This window comes from Quercus robur, chromosome 12, assembly GCF_932294415.1.
Source record: "Quercus robur chromosome 12, dhQueRobu3.1, whole genome shotgun sequence".
NCBI lineage: Eukaryota > Viridiplantae > Streptophyta > Magnoliopsida > Fagales > Fagaceae > Quercus > Quercus robur.
The window spans coordinates 36,942,657-36,959,169 of NC_065545.1; the positions used below are offsets into that span (position 1 = coordinate 36,942,657).

General features: G+C 36.9%; 1 protein-coding gene across 1 annotated transcript; it reads right to left on the reverse strand.

Annotated features, from left to right (window-relative positions):
* Window positions 1-786: 786 nt before the first annotated feature.
* Window positions 787-16,201, reverse strand: LOC126709755 (regulator of nonsense transcripts 1 homolog). Its single transcript, XM_050410093.1, has 29 exons — window positions 15,431-16,201; window positions 12,892-13,143; window positions 12,636-12,806; window positions 12,480-12,530; window positions 12,179-12,271; window positions 11,890-11,985; window positions 11,726-11,776; window positions 11,519-11,637; window positions 11,001-11,109; window positions 10,574-10,696; window positions 10,423-10,494; window positions 9,139-9,210; window positions 8,991-9,057; window positions 6,951-7,093; window positions 6,782-6,853; window positions 6,574-6,702; window positions 5,917-6,072; window positions 5,540-5,653; window positions 5,365-5,463; window positions 5,208-5,285; window positions 4,260-4,394; window positions 3,594-3,668; window positions 3,282-3,396; window positions 2,741-3,114; window positions 2,577-2,639; window positions 2,416-2,487; window positions 1,991-2,122; window positions 1,775-1,894; window positions 787-1,542 (listed from the first exon to the last, which is right to left on the reverse strand). The coding sequence occupies exons 1-29, from the start codon at window positions 16,001-16,003 to the stop codon at window positions 1,408-1,410; spliced, it is 3,861 nt and encodes a 1,286-aa protein (XP_050266050.1). The 5' UTR covers window positions 16,004-16,201; the 3' UTR covers window positions 787-1,407.
* Between the last annotated feature and the right edge of the window lie 312 nt (window positions 16,202-16,513).

Sequence of the window (16,513 nt, forward strand, 5' to 3'; positions counted from 1 at the left end):
CCAAAATACTAGTGCATCTCTGCTCTTAATATTATGAAAATTTTCTACGAAGGGTTTATTTTAATACCGTCCTAAAATATTAGTGCATGCAATGTCAAATATTCACCAATTCAATAGATAAATTTTAATAGACGTTTCAATGGGCGATATGTACCAATTTTTTTTTTTAAAGCAATAATTAAGAGAGGAGAGGAGGAGTTTGAACCCTTTTAGAAGCCCTGGACATCCTAGTTAGAAACACCAATAAGTGTTCTAACAGAAAGAACCATAAATAGATAATGGTTACATTACACTTTGGCCATTTAACAATAAGTACCATAGATGCCCCAAAAAAGAGTAGATGCCCTAAAATATATAATAAAAACCATCCAACTAGTGTTATTGCCGCTTGATAGTCACTAGTTCCTCCAGCTCAAAGCAAATTCTCTCACACACAGTTGACAATCACTTGAGAATCTCTTTTGATATATGCCTCGATCAGGATAAATCTTTCATGCCATACATGAGTATCAACAGATTATGTTCAAATATTGAAGTAAATAGTGAGAAATCTATGGCTCAAAATCATTAACAAATCAATTCGGAGATTGTATTGGGTGGCAAAGTAGAGCTCATCAATTGTGACTGTCAATCCACGTAAACATTAAAGGTATGTGGCACGAAGGGAGATGAAGGGAAATAAGAAAAAGTGAAGGAAAGGCGGCCAAAATATACTAAAATTCAGCACATTCTAGTCGATCTTTCAATCTCCTCTCTCCATCCAAACATAGGATAAGACAAACTAAATTACACATGAAAACCATTATCACAATTTTTTATATACCACCACAGTTCAATCTGGTAGCAATACTTTGCACTCGCAAACAATCCTAACATATCGTCATCGTCTATTCAACAATAATGTGGAGTGTAATTACATGTCAGGAAGAGCTGAAAGGGTTAGGCTGACTTTCCCCAGCTGGCTGTACAAAAATTTCAGTGGTTACTGCTTCTGTATAAATGGTTTTCCCTGTACGTTGTAAATGGCCCTGCTTCTTAGGCTTTCTTAATGGTCCACACCCTTTCGACCAAACCATGTCATGTAATGCTCTCCCTCAGGAATAATTTACCTTCTCTCAAAAACAACACAAAACTCCAAGCAGGTACTAGGGGTTATGGTTATCCTTTTCTTTCTCAGCCCTGGATGTGCTGCCAGTGTTTTTCTCAAAGGCCCATTCATCTTGCCAATTATCTTATTCCCAACCCCCAAAATAATCAACCACGGGTTGTGGAGATAATCAAACTGACCCCCACAAAAGGCAAACCCTTCTGCATTCTAGGGCAGCAGATACTTGGGCACACATGAGAGCACAAAACCAAGTTGCTGAATGCAAGGACTATAACCCATCAGAGAAACAGTTTCCTCTCTCAACCATTAAAATGGATTTTCTGATTTTGAGAGCTCTGACCCTGCTGAGGCTGCTGTGGCGGAGCCTGCAAGTTCAGTGGTGGTTGCGTGTTGTAGTGGGCAAAGGGCTGAGAGTAGAGAGAATTCATCAAGCCCTGCAAACAAGTCAGACAAGTTATAAACTTCTTCACTTGAGAGGACCACCTGCAACCAAGCCTTAAGGATGCAGAAAAAATTTAGCCAAGAGCACATTGCATCAAAATCCTTGCTAAACACAGCAAGGTTTGGCAAACTACTCTCCATAGCCATATGTTTCTTACAACTTGGCATTTTCATAATTCTACCTACAAAGTTCTGCTAGTAAACAGCATTAAAAGTTGAAGAAACCTGAGACTGAAGTGGGTTCGCATTTGCCACACCAAAGTGGCTCTGTGATGCATCATCTTGTGAGGGGTCATTGAAGCCAACCTGAGTAAATAGGCCTTGCGAACCATGCGTCATGTAGTCCTGAAACAGCAGAAATCAAAGTATAAGTTCAAAAAAGAAAAGGAAATAATGATTAAAGAAAGCATAAACACATTCAGAGTGGTAATGAGCTCAAACCTGGGACATAAAATCATTCCCTGTACCAAAGCGAGAATATCCAGCTTGAGAGTTCTGGTTTAGAAAGTTCCCAGGAAACCCACCTTGTGCTCCTTGAGTAACATAATCAACAGCATATCCACTTTGAGAAGCCTGCAGACCAGGCCAGTAACACATCAACATAATAAACAGAAAGGTGAAATCATTTAATATTAAGCAACCCAACAAATAAATTTCATTAGTCTTAAAAAATAATAAATTAAAAAGACAAACCCCTAATACACCTTGTAATCCCTAAAAGCATCACACACAAACAATAAATAGCACAACATTATACATCCCAGAGTTTCCAATACGTAATCAAGATCAAATACATCCAAACACTCCACAATATGCAATATATATGACCAAGTATATAAGAATACTAGGATTTCCCTGACATGTACCTGAGTGGAAAATTCAGCAACATTATAAGGAACATGTGATCCCTGGCTTTTGAAGTCATCACCCAAGAATTCCTGATAATAGTTGAAAGCCATTGAAATAAATGAAAATCAAGAATAGAACAAACATATATACAGTTGCATATGCAAAGTAAAATAAATACCTGGGACATGCCCGCCATGGAAAATCCATCTCGAAATGTTTGGCTAGGCCCTTGAACTGGCATCTGACACATAAAAAAATGATACTCAGGACATGACGACACTAATACGGGATAGAATACAAAAATTTGGCAAATAAATGTAAAAAGAAAGAATGAGTACAGACATTATTAACAAACCCAGGTTGAGATAATGGGCCACCCACAGATGGCTGGCTGTTTGGATTCTCCAGTGCAGGAAAGTTGAAAGTAGAGCCAATATTTCCAATAGCTTGCTGGGTGCCTTGTTGGTGAGGCAGATGACTGCCAATAGGAGCACCAGCATTGCCACGCCCAGCCCCAAAACCCCGACTTCCTGGTGGAGGAACATGAGGAACAGCTCCGACTGGTCCATGCACTGCTCCACGAGATGGAATAGCATATGGCTGAGAAGGGGGACCACCAGGAAATGGTGGAAGGGGAACCCGAGGCATTGGATAGCCGGCAGGATGCACCCCAGGCTTATGGGTACCATTAGGAGGGCCAGGAGATACAAAAGTACCTGCAGTTGGAACAAAATAGTATCTTGACCATGTCATGTACTGCTTCAAAGACATTATAATATCAACAGTGAAAAAGGAGCACACTCAAGCCACTCTGCTGGATTTAAAGTGTCATTCCAGGAAAATACAAATAATGTAAATATACAATATGTTAGAAATAACATACCCCTACCACGACCGCTTCTTCTATCAGCATTTGGAGATGAGGCAACAGAACCAAAAGTATCATTAGGCACAACACCAGGTCCACCACCAAAGAAAAGCCTCCTATCATTGTAGATCTATTTCAAGATAACAATATTAATATCAGCTCCTATCCACATAAATGCTTCATAATTGATAACCAACCCCTACCATTAACCCTCACACCCCCCCCCCCCCCCCCCCTTTCTCACCAAAAAAAAAAAAAAAAAAGAGGAAGGAAAGCCCAAAAATTAAAAGAAACTCACATATCAACTTTTGAATTTCCATCACCTACCTTTTTAGGCTTTTGAAATTGAACCATACTTTGTTTCAAATTATTCAGAGGTCCTTCAACCAAGCATTCATGCTCCTGATGAAACATTAGCAAAAACATAGGAGAGGACGTTGTTTAGTAACAAAAAAAAGGATTAGTTGCATCAATCTACAAGTGATCTGCAATACCACGCATTACATATTGAACAAGAAACCACTAATCACTTAATGCAGAAAGGTCAAAAATTAAGGATGTTGAATTAAAAGAGTATCATGTAATACCAAATCTCTGACATAATTATAAATAATAGCATAATATATGCACACAATGTAAGATAAAAAATATTGCCAATCTGTGAAATGCTCCCTCTGCCTCAAAAATAATTGAAACTTTTAAAATGGCACGAGGATTAAACAATCAAAGTGGTATCACCTTTGATAACATTGTTTGCTTTTTGAAAAAAAAAAAAGGGAGGCTAATATAAAAAATTAAAAAAAAATGAAAGTACAAATTCCACTTACAGAATCTTTCATACATTTTGAGACAACCAAAGAGGGAAAGGTTACGATCCATTTTAAGAAAAAGAATAATAGTTGACTAGTCAACATCCCAAAATCAATTCCAGCACATTGCAAGTGCAATAAGATAGCCTTAGATAAACCACAATAGCATAAAACAAGGAAATACCTTGTAGTGTGTCAATAAGCTATTCCACAGTGGCTGTTTGCTCAGGACTTTAGGATTCCCCAGAATGACAATACCATATCGAGCACGAGTTAGTGCAACATTGAGCCTACGGGGATCATTAAGGAATCCAATTCCCTGTAGAGAAGGGAACCAGCAGTCAAACATCAATAAATAAATATATCATGTACGAAAATATCTAGATACAAACAATATCTTTCTGGACAACATTCAGAATCCACCAATCACCTAAAAACACATACTTTAGGTATCCATGACATATAACCTATAGGCCACAAAATTAAGGGTTTTATATGAACTGCCAAAATTATTTATTTTTTAAATTAGTAAATCACACACGACATAATGGGTTTTGAACCCTGACTTTACCCTCAGTCTTGTTCTTCTAGTAGAAGAATATGACAATTGAACTAGATCTCACTTGCACTTGATAAGTTTTGATAATGGTTAGAAATATTTTACTGCCACTGCAGCTCAACCCAGCCCCCCTTTGGACTCTCAAACACTAAGTGCGAACGGAGAATATATGATTAGAAAATAATGAATATATGACACAAATCAACTATACCTAGTAATCCAAAAAGGACAAGGTAAAATATCTCTTCTGCTTTGACAGTTATTGCCATTTCATTTTGTTAAACTAGTCCATGAAGGTAAATTGTTACAGGAGTCAAAATGTGTCAAATCCTTAAAGAATGAACAAGCATATTAAATCTTGTCAGCAAATACAAGAATTGACAGTGAAACTTCATTTGAAAAATAGAAATAAACAACAACAACAATGATGACAATAGCGACGGGGACACCAATAATTAGAAACAAATGTCCATCCACTGCCTCTCATTAAAACAAGAGTTAACCAAGACCAATACTGAGTCTTCAGGTCAGAAATAACACTGAATAAATATCATAAATGTCACATTAACTAACCTGATGTTCATTACTCCTCACACATGACAGAATAATGTAGTCTTTTTCCCTTCCTTGAAATGAATCTACACTTGCAACCTGTAATAAACACAAGTTTTTAGAAACAGCAGGAAAAGTTATTGCGCCCTAGGACTGATGAGTTCAATATAAACATTACCTCAATCTCCTTGTAAAGTTGCTGTCTAAGAGCACCATTTCTAGACATATAGTTCACAATATATGCTCTTTGTCCCTCATATGGTGTTATCACCCCAATCTGTGATATAAGGGATATAATTAATAACTGAGAACAGAACTGCACCAATTCAGAAGTAAAGAAGATCCATAGTAACCTGACTAGGGACTACACCGCTCCTTAAGAAAGTAGTTACAATCTTCTCTACATTAGCAGCCTCAGTCCTATTCAGATAGGATGTTCCGCTAGCACTTATCTCCTCTTGTCCCATCTACAAAACAAGCATATTTATCAGACAGCTCACTGGGGGTGCCAGAGGGGGAGGGAGCTGAGATTTGAAAACACACCCAAAACAAAAAGGAGCTCAACCAGTTTTAACATCAAAATCAATTTATGATGATTCTAAGAATCAAACCAATGATTTCACACCCAAGCTAGATACAAATCATATAATGCACCAGTTATTTGCTAATTCTATTTATGTTCACAGTGACCAAAATCAAATTACAGACAATTGATAGGCAGTTGTAATACCTGGACATAAAAGAACATTGGGCGATTGGGCACAGGCCAAGGAAAGTCAATTCCTGAAGATTGCCTCTCATTTATAGTTACTCCATTCTGTAGTGTGCCTTCATAGAAGCTGTTAGAAGGAAATTCTGACAGAGATGGGTGCATACGATATTGAACCTAGGTTTCAAACAGAAAGTAAGAAATCAGTCTTAAAAAATTGTATATTGGGCAATGACAATAAGTACAATAAAAAGTCAGCTGTACATTTCAACACATCAAATTACAAATCAACAGAACTCCATCAAATAGCATAAATGAATGGACAGCAAAGTACATACAAATTTTAAACATGAAAAAGCCGTTTCAGCTATCACAGTACAGGATAAGCATGCATATACCAATTTATACCATCATTATGAGTAAGCAATTACCATCGTGAAAAAAATTCACCACCATTAATTTATTATGCACCTCCCCCATTAATTTCTAAATTTACAATTAGTTTGTTATTAAGTTGAGGAGAAATCAATTTAAAAATGACTTTCATTGTCTTGTTCAAGTATGTAGACTCCTAGCTCCAACCGTAAGAATGGGAAGGAGATAAAAGTAAAACTTTGAGACCTGCATTGAATTTATAGAAGTTCCATAAAAACAGACATAATATATCCTACCCATTACCTGCAACCTAATTGGTTTCACGCCAAGTAGAACAAGACGTTCAAAGAGAGACTGGGCTAAGCCAGCACGAGCTGCTTTCTTGCACATAATGACTGGACCAAGCTGGCAATGGTCCCCAACAAGAACAACCTGATGCATAATTACTAGTCAGAAGACCACTCATGAAACAGGGAGAATAGAATGACAAGGTTAAACTTGATCTCTATACCTGCTTTGCCCCAAGAACCAAAGGAATAAGACATTCAGGTTCTGTAGCCTGCGTGGACTCATCAATAAGTACCTGACAAAAATACAAAAACAAAACAAAAAGTTAAAAAGAGTAAGCTTTTAAACTAGTGAATCCTGGACAAACTTCCACATGTTAGATGCATTTCAACCTGGCGGAACCTAAAATTTGCCAATCGAGGATCTCCAGCACCAACACACGTGCAACAGATGACATCAGCACTTTGAGAAATCTCCCTTTCAGTTGCCCGCTTCAGTGCTTTATATTTTTTCTCATCACTGCTAGACAATTCTCCTGTACACATTAGGAGAAAGAAATAAGAAAAAACCAACTTAAAACTCAAAGATGCAGTTGTTATTTGACACTGATTAGGCACAGGAAATTCAAGAAGAATCTAAGTTACTAGGTCAAAGATTAAAAAAATATATATCCAAGGAAAGTGATTATGCAGAAATGTCCAGATATCAAAGCACACTCAACAAGCTTTATTAAAGTTGGACAAAATCTTCAAAAACAATTTGTAAGTTAAGTCAAACTCATTCGTTTCCTACATTCCCGGTGCAACATTTTCCAAATATATAGTGGTATGATAACCTTAATCAGACACACTATTCAAGCAGAGGAACTTAAATTGACCAGGCAACAACCCCCAAAGGTAACTCTCCTTTAAAAATAAGAATAAATGAATAAATAAACAACACAAACACAAACAAACTATTATTTTAACTTCCACAGAGTAGCCATAGTAAACTAATCCCCCAGTCACTTGTTTCCTACCTAAAGCAATCTAACTGCACAGAGCAGATAAAACAATTGAATTACCTATCAAAAATAATAAATAAAACAATTGAATCACAATTCTGATATGCAAAGTATTCACCATATGTGGGGATCATTCTTTGAAGAGTAATACCTGAAGCTATATGCAACTGCATCAGATAAGGATGACTCAGCTATATCTTACTTAATGATTCGATAGTTGGGGGTGGGGGGATTTGAACCCTGGATGCCTCTGTTGGAAACACCAGGACATGCCCACCATGACAAGGCTCTTGGCTCAACTATTTCTTATTTAGACAGCCAAAATGAGAGAGGATATGCTCTTCAAATATTAGATTCATTCTAGACTTTCACAATTGAGATTGCGTCAGTTGATTTATTCTTCAATATTTTGTATCCTAGCATTCCAACTAGAGGCTCAGATTGTACGAGGTAGAGGTTCACTGGCAATGAAAAATTTGATGTTTGATCATATAATGAGGCTTTGAGAGACTAGTGATGTGACTTTCCCCTTGAAAAGGATTTTGTGTTAAGGCTCCAAAAAGGGCTTTTTATTTTTGTGGACAATGTTCTGGGGGAAGATTTTAACATATTATAATCTCATGAGAGGAATTCCTTCATAAAAGGGTGCTGCATGTGAAGTAGTGGACAGACTATGGACCATTTGTTGTAGCATTGTGATACAGCCTATAAATTAGGGAGCTTTATTTTTCCATGTTTGAAGTAGATCGGGTAATGCCTAAAAGTGCTATTGATCTACCAAGTGGATAAAGGAATCAGTTTTTTTTTTTTATCATTCCTCCCTTGTTTGAAATCTAGCTCCTTTGTGCCTATTGTGGACATTATGACGAGAGATCCATCGTTGTATGTTTAAAGATGTGGAAATCTCACTGTTTGATGGCCATAGAGACTTTCATCCTATTGTTAATTTTATTGATTCTCCTACTTACCGATTTTAACTCTCTCTTTTTTGTCATTATATAAGGGCATTTCATGTGTTCACATGCACATGAGAGGGTTCCTCTTCTTTTAAGGAAGAAGGGGGGGGGGGGGGGGGGGGTGTGGGGCAGGCCAAGAGTTTATTCACCAAACACATTGTCAACACAACATAAAATGAAAATTTCAGTAGGCTTCACCCAATTGCATGTCTCCAAGAATCATAAAACCTTGCATATATTCTGACTAGTACCCTTTGTTCCTGAAATTGAAACCTGAATAATCCTAATGCCTCTAAGCATACAAAACCCAAAGCAGAATCAAACCAAGCTAGCCAATCCTCAAATCAACTGCTCCAATTTACAACACAGCAAAAACGGAACACCAATAGTACAGTACAGATTGAATACTCTATCCATTAATAATAAAAATTTAAAAGGGCAAAAATAATAATAATAATGAGAATAAGCCTGACCTTGTTCATCTTTCAGTTGTTGTAACTTGTGAAGCTCACTCTTTTCAGATGTGTCAAGATGTCGAACCTGCAAGAATGTAAAACAGGCTAAGAACAGAGAACATACTAGTAGTATCAGACAGAATACAATAATGATGTCCACACACACCTGATAGTGAAGGGTCAGATGCTCAACCGGAGAACTCACAGCTTCCCTTGATTTTGCACAAAGCCTAACAACCTGAAACCCACCCACCCCCCCCCCCCCCAAAAAAAAAACAACCACAAAAAAAAAAGAATAAAATGTAAGGTAAAATAAATTTTTAAAAAAACAAATAAAAGCAAACAGTAAAATAGGAAGCACTGATTTTAAATGAAGCATCATTATGAATTAAAATTGAGCCCCTACCACCATCTAATTCTGACAACAACAATCCTAACAGATATTTTGACTGCTAACAGTTCCAAAACTTTATTCAATTCAACAATTTCAGACAACAATTTTCAAGACAAGCATACCTACAAAATACACTTGAAAGCAATAGAAAGCTCCATCACGCAAAATTTAATTAACCAAAAACATCTTTCAAAGATGCCTCTACACAATTATATATTGATAATGTCATTTAAAAAATTCAGATCATTTGAAGAATCTTTCACACATGTAGAAGATACTCTGAATAAAATTGTAATTTGTTAATGACCAGATATAAGTAGTTAGTTTCTTCAAGTAAATGGAAATTATTTTATTTCTTCTTTTTGAGAAAATACAATGGTAATATGGTTTCAATTATCAACATTGCATAGAAAATGACTCTAATACAATGCATCATATAATTGAAAGATAAGAAGGCAGCAGAATTAAGCATTTTAGAGAATCATCACTACAGCGGAAAGTAAACAGACAAGTGCATATGCATTATTTACAAATCCTGTAGTCCACTGCTAAGAAAACATCTCAAAAGTCTGAACATTTATGGTTCTTTATTGATTGCAGTTGTGCCTAGGTAATGTCCAGGTCCTTAAAAGTGATTTACCAGGGCAGGCCATGGCAGCTCAGAAAATAAAGAGTGGCACTTGACATTATGACAAGGTTTGCTTAAAAGAAAGACAGGAACAATGACACACAAAATTTGGACAAGGTAGGTGGTAAATGATGATGTGGGGATCCACTTTTGTAAATTCAATTGCCTTACGTTCAATAGAGTTCATGATAGATCCCCATACATAATTATGTACTATCTAATCTCAATATTTTTCTCAGAGCTGATGAAGATCTTACACATGATATTTTCCCTTACAAAAAATATTCCATTTAACAGTAGATGTTTATGCACAGACACAATAAGGAAAAGGAACTACATGGCCAGAAATGGCAATAAAAAATAGAACAGAATGCCAAAATATATATTATAGAGTTGGCGAAAATGCAAGCAAAGCTATGCTTAATTACCTTTAACCCAGTAGCACTTATCTTTTCCGCTAGTTGGTCTACAGCCACATTACTAGGGGCACAAACCAAAACCTAACAAAAGAATAATATTATCTAGTGTAATAACCAAACAAATAAATACAAATGCTAGGAAACATGAAATTAAACCTACTTGCCCCTGGCCTTGTTTGGCCATGTGATATACAATCGCTGCAGAGGTTACTGTTTTCCCCGTGCCAGGTGGACCTTGAATCAAACTTATAGGTTTCTGAAGGACACTCTTTACAGCAAACACCTATCAAACAAGTACAAACCACTCTGAGCAATCCAGTTACAATATCTTGCATAAATGCAAGGTGTCACCCAGAATGAAAATGCAGAATTCTGATCCTTGGCAGATTTCTTGATCATTACATGTACATCATTAGGCCTCTTGAAAAGGCTTATTGATGTAGCATAATGCCCATTTTGCACTTAAACGAGATGTACATGGTCATAGGGTTCTATTCACAATCTAAGTGCCTAACATTAAAAACATATATCTGTAGAGGAAGCATAACAATCAAGACAGAATTAAGTAGATGATCAGGACAGCATACTTGAGATGCATTGAGCTCCGGAAGACCAGGTGCGCCAAAACGACGAGGCAGTGTATTGCGAACCATTTGAACTTCAACTTCATGGCCCAACAAGTGGTGGTAAATGTACCTGCATGGATGGTGGCATTTAAATTCAAAGAGCAAACAAAGAGCAAATAACTCAGATACAAAATATGCACGATCCCTATAATTGACTGATCTAATATTTGAACACTGCACCCAGAATACTGACAGACTGATACATGAGTAAACAAATCAAACTAGGATATAATAACACCAAACACAAACCCTTAATAGAGTAGAAAAAAAGCATGGAAAAGTCCAACATATTTATAGAAAATGTAACAGAATTATATGCATTACCATTGATATTCATATTACCTATCCAAAATATTCTATAATAACTTTCCGGAAAAAATAAATTAGAAAAATCAAGATATTGCAGCCAAGATTAAAGACTCCCTAAAACCTTTTTACATACAAACAAATGCAGACAGCTGAAATAGCAGCCAACCTACCCGCTAACACTAGTCTCATCCACTGCAAAAGTTTTCATTGCTCCCTGCATGCGATCAAAGCTTGTACTTTTCCACACAAAATCAACACTGAAACCATGGTTTACATCAACTGGAACTCCCTGCATAGAATATTAAAAATATGCACTAATAATGACAACTAAATAAAAACTTGAAGAAACAAGCCAATTGCAATAATACTTTATTTACCTGACTAGCACGAAGTTCAAGTGCAACCTCCTCTTGTGCAGTTAGCTTGATCTGGAACAATATAAAAAGCATGTAATACGCCCATAAAATGTGGCAATGTGCCAGAGCGGTAGAAAGGAAACACTAAACAACAGTTTAGATGTCTCTCAAAAGAAGAGGCATACCACATGCCCCACTGACTGCCATGCTGGGTGTGCTGCATCTCCAGAATAACGCAGCCGCAACTCATCTCCAGGTACAAGGCGCAACTCATTGTCTTCCTACAACAACAGAACAGGCAGTTTAATTTTTGAAAAAGGAAAAACAAACGTACTTTTTCAAGTAAATAATTTTCAAAATAGAAATAAAGTACAACAAATGCTCATAAAAGGCCGAGCAGAACAGGAAAAATTAAAATACCAGTAATGAGAAGATATTCACAATTAAAATGGAAAAACTGAGATAGTGAAGCACCTTTGGAAAAACAAAATATGCAATACGCTTCTTGTTAAGACCAATATCCCACCGAATTGTAACATTGTCTTTGCTTTGAGATTCTTTCATCATCTACAACAAATAAGATATCATAAGATGCCACACAATGTTTTGCATAAAGCAATGTTTTGTTCAGGAAATCAGAATAAATCATTTGAGGAGAATAAAGGCATCATTAAGCTAAATATTATCTTCTTTAGCACTCTACTCGGACAGAATAACGTAACCATATCAGCACAGAAAAAAGAGAGTAAAAGACAGAGAGAGATATGAATCATACTTTATCATAGTCAGCCTCAAGCTTAATTAGTGGAGCAAATACATTTTGATACTGCAAAAGAAAGGTAATACCATCAATGTATTAGTCAACAGCCACATAAAATATAACTTCCACCAGCCTTCTCTGGTAGTAAAGCAATCATTCAAACTCAGTCACCTGATATGCATCTTCATATTTCAAGGCTACAGGCTGAGGTTCATCGTCCACACCAGGCTTCTCAAGATCTTCCAGGGAAGCATCAGGATTTGTTTTCCAAAGTTCTTCAACCTTGTTTATCTGTTGAGCACTGATCTGGCGTGCCCTCAACTGCTCCTGTTCAGACGGGATCTGCAAAAATGCAACAGTTTATAAAATTCTAACAAAAAACCCCCTCATATGTGAAACAGGAAACAATGCATAAAAGAAAACTAACCTTGACAAGCCACTGCAAAAAACACCGGTCATCAATCAGGGGACACCACTGGCTCAGGTCCCAATTCATGTCCTTCAATGCATTAACACTTAAGCAAGGTTCCCTACAAAGAAGAACAACCACACTCTCTGTCTTTGCCGAAATAAAGCCAAGCAAGAACACATTACGACATCCACAATTGTAGCATTCAAGGATTGTTTCTCCTAAAGGACTGTCTTTATGAAGACATACTTCCTTGTGTTTTGCTCGAACCTACAGAACCAACATTATAACATAATAAGAATTAATATCAGAGATTCATGTTCAATTGCAAAATGGCATATGATTTATCCTATATCAAATGGATCAAACTATTGGTTCAAGAAAAATTCATCAATTTTCACCCAAATTGAATGAAAAGACTTTAGCATTTAAAAGCACTAAAGAAATTGAATAATCACTAACAAAACCTATAACTAATAATTAAGGGAAAACATCCATATAAATTATTCATATCAGTAGGTAAATATGACTAAAAGATTACACTAATACTATTCCAAATATAAATAAATAAATAAAATTAAAGCAGTACCAGTACAAAGGTAAAAGGATACAAATTGGAAAGCAAACTGCAAAATATAAACCATACACTCAAAACTCTCACTTCAAATGGCTCGATGTGGAGGTTTATGCATAATTCCATAACATTACTAAGTCACCAAAAGTTTCTTTCCTTCAGGACCAGAGGAACATATAGGTAAAATCACCATCAGAAAGAATGAGAAAGCTTTTTCTTTTTCTTCAATATAGTAACATCATTAAAGAGTAAACATTGAATCCAATTTAAAATCCAAAGGTTAAATGAATCAAAGTTTTCCAGAGTTCCAATTTAACTAAAATTTGTGCAAATCTGTGATCTCCCATTTTAGCCATAAAAATAGATATTTTTATCAATCCTTCCCCAAAAAAGTACATAACATATACTCATATGCAAGCTGAATCTTCATAGCCTAGGTCTACCCTATATGTGAAGAAAGGACAGGCTATATTACAAGCCCACACAATTTAACAACCACAGAAGGATACAACTCTAGTACAAGGTACATCTGAGATCATTCTAAACTTACTCTCTTAATGTCCTAGTCCAAGTGTCATAAACACACAAATGGAAGTGATGACCAAATAAGTTAATTCAGAAGGAATGCTAATAAAACATATTTCCACAAAGTAGTAGAAAATTATTAGACTTGTTCCTGATTGTTCTGTCTCTAAGAACAATCTGATGAAATGCTAGTCATCAAAATATCCCTTTTTTACTTAAGCACAAAGCACAACGAAATAAATCAAATCTTTCTAATTACTTCTTGAAGAGCCGCCTTCATTGTTCAGAAAATCACCTCAAAATGATATTTTTTGATAGATACGATAGAATTCAACCTATAGTGCCTGCTCCATGATGATAGACACCAATTGATTTTTGGCTATGATGGATAGGTACGGATACAGGTATGGATCTGATACTAGTACGGGGATACAACATTTTAAAAAAAACTTAGGGTACAATACATTGGGAGTAAGTGTATTAATTATTTATGAAATATATTCTATTTATATTTTTTATATATAGTTAAGCATTTATTTTATATATTGTTAAGCATATATCAAATTAAAAGCAATAATGGATAACAATTGAATCCATGGCCATCAAATGATGTTTAGAATACAAATCAAGATCCAAAAGAGTAAATAAAAGATAACTAGGTAAGTGCTAAACATTGGAACCTATATATAAAACATATAAATAAAAATTCTTACAAGTTTGGGCTATCTCTCACTGTTGGGGTTGGGTTGTTTATCCTAGATGTATTGGCACTTAAAAAAAAAAAATCAAAAAAAATCAAAATTTGCCAGGTATGTATCTTAGAGGTATACAGTAGATATCAGTACAATACCGCTGGATCAATGGGATCACAATCTCGATTTCCTAGGTATGCTTGCCCTGTTCAGAAACTGAAGCTACTTTTTCTCTTTCACCACACCAAACCCACGAACTTTTGCCCAAACACATACAGTTGATTCCACAGGTACCACGGGCATGCTACTAATGCCTGTTGGACTTGGCAATAAGTACGATGATAAAAAATAGATCCGTGCATCTAAGGTTTTTGGTGTAGGCAGAGTTCAAACCCAAATTTCTTTTTTGACGAAAAGGAACTTTACAAGTTAGCTAACTGGAACCCACACTTCAAAATGATATTAGTATCTACAAATATTGTTTTACCTTGTCTGCTAATTCCTAAGTAACCCTTAATTTCCAATTCAAAATTTCGAAATCAAATGTATGCATTTCATAATATCTGTGAGGCTAAAGGAATAATACCCACATTAGCACTAACCAAAACTAAGTTACTCCGGTAATTCCAAGGCTAACATCCAAACTATATACTTTAATTACCAATACAAACCAACAAAACTTTAACCTATTTATCACAAACTCCCAGTCTACCCTTCTATGCTCACATTCCTCAGATCAAACAAAACATAAAACAAAAGCACTGACCAGGTGATTGACGATATGCGAGCCGGACGTGTTCCCTCTGGAATTGCAGAACCACTTACGACACGAGGGCACGTTGCAACGCACAACACATGCCGGGTTCGACACGCCACAGTACCGACACGCGTGTTCAGTGAAATCCCCTTTGCCGTACTCGTAGCTCTCGTCGTCCCCGGTCTCCTCAAAGTTCAACCCTCCCATCCCGGCCGCTAGGGCTTCCACCACCTGATTATTACTACTGCTATTGTTGTTGTTGCTCATGATATTAGTATTGCTATTATTATTCCCACCACCACTGCTGCTTCCCGAGCCGACTGCCCGAGCTTTCGTGGCGCTTCCGGGGGCAGCCGATACGGGCGAGGTCTCGGACTGGTGGTCCGACCCGGGACCCCTGTCGTTCGGGTCGGATAACGAATCGGAAGGCGTGGGCCACGAGACTGGAGAGCGAATCGGGTCGCGGAACTCAGGATAGTCGAAATCCTCGCCCTGCGTGTTGAATTCGAGGAAAGTGTAGGCGTCGTTGGCCGTGTCTGGCTGCGACGCCGTTTCGAAGAGGTTGTTTGGCTGAGAATCCATCCTCAGCCAAAAGAAAGAAGGCGATCTGGAGGTGAGATTAGGGTTAGGGTTTTAGAGAGATTGGTAGATGTTGGGGGGTTAGGGTTAGGGTTTGGCGAGAGAGAAAAGAAATAAGAGCTTTGGGGAAGAAAGAGAAAGAGAATGAGAGAGAGAGTGAGAGATGAGGAAGGGAGAGTGTGTGCGTTTGGGTGTGTTTTTGGGTTTGTGCGTGTCTCGTGTGTGCTACGTCAGGGAGAAGGAGGGTACGTGAGAAACGGGGAAATTGTTTGCGACGTTGGGGACACGCGCGGGTTTAATTGGGCAAAAATTTTGAGACCACATAAACTACCTCAACTTTAGTTACACGTGTCAAACTGTGAATAATAAAAAAAATAATTAGGTTATGTAAAAGTAACTTGACAAAAGTTGTAGAGTTTTACGTGCATTGAGAGAACCACCGGTGTAAGTCACGTTATGAGGGGGTTTTATCTTATATTAATATCACAATATTTTACATAATTTTTGTTATAA